The sequence below is a fragment of the Rutidosis leptorrhynchoides genome, chromosome 4 (genome assembly GCF_046630445.1).
Source record: "Rutidosis leptorrhynchoides isolate AG116_Rl617_1_P2 chromosome 4, CSIRO_AGI_Rlap_v1, whole genome shotgun sequence".
Classification (NCBI taxonomy): domain Eukaryota; kingdom Viridiplantae; phylum Streptophyta; class Magnoliopsida; order Asterales; family Asteraceae; genus Rutidosis; species Rutidosis leptorrhynchoides.
In genome coordinates this window covers 620280149-620288481 of record NC_092336.1, presented here as the reverse complement: position 1 = coordinate 620288481, position 8333 = coordinate 620280149, and the positions used below count along the sequence as shown (strand labels likewise).

At 31.1% G+C, this 8333-nt stretch overlaps 1 protein-coding gene across 1 annotated transcript; it reads right to left on the bottom strand.

The window, feature by feature from the left end:
- Positions 1–5599: 5599 nt before the first annotated feature.
- On the bottom strand, positions 5600–7202 carry LOC139904122 (uncharacterized). Its single transcript, XM_071886051.1, has 5 exons — positions 6968–7202; positions 6522–6701; positions 6176–6302; positions 5957–6070; positions 5600–5869 (listed from the first exon to the last, which is right to left on the bottom strand). The coding sequence occupies exons 1-5, from the start codon at positions 7193–7195 to the stop codon at positions 5754–5756; spliced, it is 765 nt and encodes a 254-aa protein (XP_071742152.1). The 5' UTR covers positions 7196–7202; the 3' UTR covers positions 5600–5753.
- Between the last annotated feature and the right edge of the window lie 1131 nt (positions 7203–8333).

The window sequence follows — 8333 nt, the reverse complement described above, 5'->3', positions numbered from 1 at the left end:
CTTCCATTAAAAATTTAGCATGACTTACTGTAATATAATCACGTTGGCCTGACGTCATTATATTATACTAACTCATGCTTCAATTCCCAACACTTCTTCAAATCATTCATAATTTAAACTTGAATTTTATGGAATATAGAAACTAATACAGTTTCCTTTATGATGTGATAAAGATATCGCAAAGAGATAATTAATTGCGGACAAGAATCGTTATGATGATATCATCAGAAATATAGAGGATATTTATGATGATATTTTAGAATTTATAAGTTCGAAAGTTGATGAAGAAAAATTTTCCACAAGCTTTTAACATGACTTCGGAGCAAGATATTCTCTAAATAATTCATCGGATCCAGAATTACCTGGATTCTTTGAATATAGGGTTTGGTCCTTGTATTTGTCCTTGGTCTCCTCCATGGTTAGCTCAATCCGTTTTTCAGTTCCAAATTTTCTTTTGAGCTTTTCCAACGTACCATTCTTTATTATCAAACTTTTGTCCATTGAGACCATCTACAATTTTGCTGTTTCCTCTGCATTTAATGCAGCCATATTTGATTCATCGGTTATCAATCCGAGATGGTTTCAAGAAATTTCGTTTTTAGATAATTAAACGCTGATTGTAATCGTCAACGGATCTAATGGTTGATGAATAGGCGTTGTTGATTTCAAAAGTAATGAACGATAATTTCGGTGGTTTGATGTGATAATTCATCATAGAATACGAATGAATATAATTCATGAATGTAGTGATCTTTAGGAAGATTACACTTGCTAAAGCTTTACTTGGATTCCGATATGTCCAAATCAGAATAGGTAATTAAATTTGTATGAAAATGATTGTTCTTTAGTGAACGGATACATATGTGGATGTAAGTAGTATAGTTACTAATTATTGAATCAGAATTTAAAGAATGTACAATGTAAGACATTAATGTGAGATATAAATATTTCTCGGATTTTACCTACCCGTTAAAATATTTTCACAATTAACAGTTTGTACAAAAGGATTTTTAATTACAATCTTTATGAAGATATACGTTCATATATGTATTCTTTACGTATAATATAGATTTAATGAGTTGATATACTATTAAACTCATTTGATTTGCGGTTGAAGCGAGAATAAATAATCTTCAAAACTTGAGAGATTACATAATCATCGCAGAATCTTTCTTTAATGAAGTTATGAATCAATACTCCATCGTTCATTGTTATTGATATACCTCGGTATATGATGTTGATGCTCGTGGAATTCTTGTGAAATTCACAAGGCACGAATGATGTTATCTAAAGAGTTTTGAGTACATCGAAAATGAAAGTGTAAAACCAAACATGTATTTGAATAATACACTTAGTTTATTATGAAATGGAGTTTATTGTGATGAAGCAGTGATTAACGATTGTTAAGTCATTAACGAGGGATGTACATCATAGCATATTAGTGATATGAATTAACCAAGTAGTACATACTAGTTAAGATTCACACGTAATAGCTTAATACGAAAAGATTTATTATTGTTCCAAACCATATATATATAAAGTATACATATATAATTTTCAGGAAGAATGAGTCAATACATCTTAACTCATTATTACTAATATTCCTTGGTATCTATGGGGCGTATGATGTTGATATCCGAGGTACAGATTATGGTGTTTGTTGTTGGTAAAGCTGATGTTGTTGGTGGTGATGCTGTTGGTACTGGTGGTGATGCTGGTTATGATGCTGGTGCTGCTGCTGGTGCTCATAGGTTTCGTACCATATTCTCCAGAGCCACCACTCGAGCGCGAAGCTCATTGACTTCTTCTATTATTCTGGGGTGATTGGCGGTTCGGACAAGTGGATGAATAAGATCTAGAATTTTAGATATTATATATTCGTGACTGGATACCCTGGAAATGAGGGTGAAAATAGTGTTCCGAACGGGTTCGCCGGTAAGTGCTTCAGGTTCTTCACCAAGAGGTGAATTCGGTTGGTGGAAGGGATCACCTTCTTCTTGTCTCCATTGATTAAGTTTACTACGAACTCATCCCCAATTCATCCAAAATAGATGATGACTAATTGGTTGGTTCATTCCGGTTACGCTGCCATTGGAGCTCGAGGAGTTCGAGGAATCATGTGAGAAATCCATATTATCTGATCGGAATAAGGGTTTTTGTTATGATATTAGTGTTGAATATTGAATGATATATTTGTCTTCTTGATATACGTATATATAGCAAAAAGATTTCCGTAATTTACGGAGGAAATTTAGGAAAAGTGTTAGACAAAGTTTATTAAGATAGATATGATAAGATATAATAAGATATGATGTGTCTATAATCCAATAATAGCAGTATGACGTGTCGAGATCATAAAATGATAAGTATGTAATCTGATAATCTTTCGATTAAAGACTTTCAATTCGTAATGGCCTATTCAGGTCTAGGGGCTTGAGCTATAGGATCCTTTAAATCGGTAATCCAAACCCTTCCATTCTAGAGTTTCGTAGACGCCATCCGTCAAGAAAATTCAATAACGAGAAATAAAAGGTATAAAAGTAATGAATATGAGTAGTGATGACATTATAATGTCTTTGAGATTCTCGATAACTCAATGATATTTTTCGGTTCGCAAACTGATGCATAAAGGCATAAAGCATATAGGTACGTGATATAACAGGGAGTTATATACGTTTGAGTATGAATAGTAACAAATATAGGAGTTTCAAAAATTCATGGATAATATTTCATGTAATACATATGTAATACACAAAACCATGATAAATGACATAGAAATGTCGAGAACGGTGTCGCATTTAAATGTGGTGGCGGAATTGAATAGTACTTAGGAGAATGAGCAGAGTTCTTAGATTGGCTCGGCATTCTAAGATAAGCAAAATTTCTAAAGTATAGTGTAGTATTTAACAGTTAAAGGCAACAATTAAAGGCACTATAGTCAAAGGAAGTTGTAGTCCTACATTGCTAAGGTACCTAATTGTATAAGGCACACATAAGATGCAATCCTGGTTCTCTACAACAACCTGCTCTGATACCAATCTGTCACACCCCCAAAATGGACTAGGGGTAATTGTGACCAATCATATCATAACACAGTTGTATAAGCGAAAACGACTCTAAATGAGACGTTTTATTTATTAAATAAACAGCGGAAGCATTATTCAAAGTTTTACATCATAAGAGTACAGTAAATGGAAAATGTCTTAAACAAAATGATAAATATGAATGATGGACTCCATGCAAGTAGCAAAGCATACATCAATCATCTAGTAGCAAGTAGCAGCTAGCTTAATCATCACCTGAGACAAAACACGCTTAAAGTGTCAACCAAAAAGGTTGAGTGAAATTCATAGGTTTATAAATAATATCCAAAGTTTTAGACCACAGGATTTAGTTTAAAGTTGATTGATATAGAAATATCAATCTAAAAGTGTTGCTGCATTTTGTAATATCGCTACTAAACAAGTTTACCCTATGACACCTTGTACTGTCAGTGTCGTGGAATCATTATTATGTAACCAAAGACCAACGGTCGAATGGTTAGAGACGTTACTCTCAATAGGCCTACTCACAATAATTAAGTTTGCATTTAAACGTAGCAATTGACGATATTACGGTAGGGATTTAGCATGAATCAAAGCATGACAGCATAGTTAACAATTTAGTACTTGTGTCTAAGTGTAAAACAGTTATGAAGCAAGCATGTGTCTCACCCTAAAAGTTGTAAAACAGTTATGAAACAGTAAAAAGTGGGGCTATGAAGTTCACCTTAGTAGCACAAAAGAGTATTCCACGAAAGAATTGAACGGAAGGACGTGACCGAGATCTCAACCTAGAGATAGAACGTATGATCAGACATTGCCTAACAGACAATAGTATATAGTATTATATTGATAGTAATGGTTCACTAAAGAATTTCCATTTTTGGAAGGTTACTATTTATGAAAAGTTTCCACTTATAGTAATTTTCCAATTTTAGAAAGTTCGGGTTAATCTTTAGCAAGACGTTGTATAACTTTACTCAAACTTCGTTGCTTTCAAATAAGTCAGGAATGACCAGATGTAACCGGGGGCCCAGGATTCTTGACCAGAATCTAAGTAATGGCATTCGAGATCCACAAGCTTACCCATAAATGGCAACCTAGACATCATTCAGTTACGACCGTGAGTAGCGATGAAGTTCACATGAATTATACATTATCTTTGATTAACCTTCACTTTAGGTGTATACACACAACGAATTATTAATGTACTTAATAATTATATATGTGATAATATAACCTAAGTTTTATTTAATATTTAGTTATTATACCTTAGTATGTCTTATATATATTAAATATAATTACCTTTAAATAAATACCTAAATTACTTCAAAAATAATAGTGTTTTATTAATCGAACATTATTCAAAAATGTCTAAATAATAAATTAAATATCTAAAAATTACATACATAATTTTTATAGTCTTAGTTAATCATATAGATTAGTAGAAAAATTTAATAAAACGTTTTTATTATATTTTTGTATTTATTTTTGTTTTTACCCTTAATGTATTCACAAAACAATTTTAATTCTACATAATTACTAAATAAACCCAAATAATTATTTTTATAATTTTTATAGGTTTCTATCAGTCTAATAACCTGTAGAAAAATATTTAAAAAAAATATTTTTTTATTATTTTATATTTATTCTTAATTTACCTTCGAATTACATAATAATAGAGTTTAATTATAAAATAAATACCAATTCGACCCAAGTAATTATTTTTATAATTTTTTCAGATCTATATAAGTTTTAAAAACTCAGAAAAAAATTATATATATTTTATTTTTAGTTAAAAGTATTTATTACGAATTTTACATTATTTTTACGTTTAAACACTACATAATTCGTATTTAATTATAAATAATATTCCATAAATTATCAAAATTATTTTTATGCATCATAACACTTATAATACTAATTATAACATATAAACATAATTAATTTCGAATTTTACAAAGAATATACAATAAATATAAATATAAATGACAATATTGAAAAAATTTAATAAAAATAGAAAGTACCTCAAATTTTCTTCAAGGTTTTGAGAGAATAACTTAAGTTTTGTGTTTGGCAAGAAAAAATGAATGAGGAGCCATGTATTTATAGGTAAAAAATAGTTGGTGAAAAGAAAAAAAATAATAAAATAAAGGTGCCAATTTTGACAAAATAATAAAAACATGTTAAAAATATTTTTAATAAGTTTTTGTTTTTAAAAATATTTAGTCAAAATTCATGGGCTCATTATTTAATTTATTAAAAAAATCTTATTTCTTTTTATTTTTATTTTTTTATAAGCTAAAAATATATATAATGATTAAAATAACTTATCATTTAATTAATAATTATGTTACATATAGTTTTAAATATAATACGCATTAATATTAACTAAAGTTATTTTATATAATTAGTGTAAACTTTAGTTAACAGAACGTGTCAACTAAAAATAAATATTTGATCAACGTCAAATTTATTTATATATTACGTATGGATAACAACCCTATAGTCAAATTAGTCAATTCAAGTATGGAAATATGAGGGTTGTTATATTTTTTGCTTGTAGAAAAACAAAATATAGAAATAGACCAAATCCGCATGCAAATGTTCATACAGTGGTGATCAAGCTGATGCAGTTTACATTCTAGCACCAAAAAAAGATAGGCAATGGTATATAGGTATAAATATATTTTGCACAGCAACATTCAATCATTACTGCTGAAATGAGATGGAATACGAGCCCGTATTTGGATCTTTCACCGCTTTAAAGTTGTCAACACTCATCCCAAATTTCCCTAGAATCGTATTCCCCATATCTTTCAACTTGCCTGTATACACACACAATTCAAATGGTTATTTCATCTACAGATACCCACATACACCAAAACAAAAAATGATGACAAGCTAAGTCTTACCTAACATCTCTTCCTTCATCTTTTCACGCTTTTCTATAGCCAACGGCTCTAAACGAATAATTCTTCTCCTAGCTTGGTGATTTGAAGGATCCAATTCCAAGATTTTTTTCAGATCTATGGATAAAACCACAAATAATTAAAACTAATTATAACAAGTTTTCGTATGTTAAACAAATTGATACACAATGTTATAAAATATAGAACATAAAAAAGTATTACCAGCAATAGCTTCATCATAATTTTCAAGCTTTTCGTGGGCCTCAGCTTTCCTAAGAAGAGGTTTCATGTAAGTAGAATTTAGTTCCAATGCTTTGGTGCACTCTTTGATGGAATCTTCATACTTTCCCTGTCATATATACAAGCAAGATATCAAGAAATTGAATCCTAAAATGGAGACATAGATATTAGATATACGTCAATGGTCCTGAGCTCTGTAGCAAAAGATGATACCTAATGAAAAATGAAAATTAGTTTAAAGATCTTCAGGGCTCTTATTAAGTGAATACATATGCAACCCAACAGCTAAAGAATAATATATCAAAATCCATTAATCTAAATAACTTACCAGCTTAAAAAAACATGTAGCGCGATTATTATGGCATATTGACCTGATTTCTGCAGATGAGGATGTCTCAGGTGCAAGTTGTATAGCATAATCATACTTCGATAACGCTTCCTCATACAAACCTTCCCCAAAAAACTTATTGCCTTCAACTTTTGCTTCATTCATTTGATCTATAACTTTCTGCAGCTCAAATTCAACTAATCAAAACACACGCTTTTACTTTACAAAACTCAATAAAGTTCACAAATATCGCACGAAGCTAAAAATATCACATCCTAATTTCACGTAGAGTCGGCCTAGAAGTCCGTTAGTAATACTGAAAATCTAACTTTTTATGCCTCTCTGCGAACAAGCCCTAATTAACATATCATTATCCGAAAAGTACTATAAGTTGTATGTGAAAGTTTTATCAATTAAAGTACATTTCTGAAATTATAATAGTGAACCTGCTCAAGTTGTCGTTCGTTAATTGTGACTTGTTCCGAATGGTGTTGATGTTCAATTGCATCATTGTTATTTAAAACACTTTGATCATCGGAAACCTCAGTCTCGCTAGCGGTCTCGAAACCATCAGATGCGTATTCGGCGGCGTCGGATTGATCTGTTTCGGGCGCAACATCGGTTGACTTTTTTGATTGATCATCGGAACAAGTCACCGGTTCAAGTACCACCATTTTCAACCTTTCCTTCACAGCAGATGGTAATCGACGATGGGACGGTGTCTCGACGATTCGAGAAAACAAATAAAAAAAGTGTTACGTTTTCGTAATTTCATTTTAACCCCTCAAACTTTAACCAAAAAGTATTTTTAGTCCACCACGTTACTGACATTGGCATGATTGTGCTTTTTTAATCCATGTTAAAATATTGCTCTTTTAAATCGAGATATTAACCAAAACGTTTTTTTATCCAAAGTAACATTTGGCTTTATTACTAGGGAAATTGATCAAAATACACTTTTTTTAAAAAACTTCAAACAAAATATACTTTTTTAAAAAAAATTGTCTTTTTACACCATTCGGTAGACGGGATTTCTGTCTATCACCTTTATCTGTCGTTTACTATTATTTTTACAAAGTAGTCGACGGTGAGATAAAGGTGGTAGACAGAATTCCCGTCTACTGAATTTCTTGTTAGGGTCTACAAGGCAGTAGACAGCAACAACAAGGCAGTAGACAGCAACAACAAGGCAGTAGACAGTCGATTACTTTGTAAATGTCTGTCTACTGCTTTGTTCTCACTGTCTACTATACCTGCAGAAACTGCCAGTAGACGGGAATTATGTCTACCAGTTTTATCTCACCGTCGACTACTTTATAAAAATGGTAGTCGACGACAGATAAATGTGGTAGACATAATTCTCGTCTACTGAATGGTGTAAAAAGAACAAGGCAGTAGACAGCAACAACAAGGCAGTAGACAGCAACAACAATGCAGTAGACAGTCGACTACTTTGTAAATATCTACTGCTTTGTTCTCACTGTCTACTAACTGAAATGTCTCGTTCATATCGATTTATAAACATTCCATATTAATTGATTTCGTTGCGAGGTTTTGACCTCTATATGAGACGTTTTTCAAAGACTGCATTCGATTTTAAAACAAACCATAACCTTTATTTTATCGATAAAGGTTTAAAAATATTACGACGATTATCAAATAATGATAATCTAAAATATAGCGTTTTCACACGATTATTACATAATGGTTTACAATAATATTACACATCAATTTAAGTCTTCGAACGCAGTTTTTAAACAATATTATACAAGCATGCTGACTCCAACTCTTGTCCATAAATTAGCATGCAAC

Bases quoted from the DNA above. Each gene is read 5' to 3' on its own strand.
- LOC139904122 (XM_071886051.1), bottom strand. From the start codon at position 7,195: ATGGTGGTACTTGAACCGGTGACTTGTTCCGATGATCAATCAAAAAAG. The intron at 6,702-6,967 runs GTTCACTATTAT...TTTGAGCTGCAG, and splicing joins ACGAACGACAACTTGAGCAG to AAAGTTATAGATCAAATGAA. The intron at 5,870-5,956 runs GTAAGACTTAGC...GTGTGTATACAG, and splicing joins GATGAAGGAAGAGATGTTAG to GCAAGTTGAAAGATATGGGG.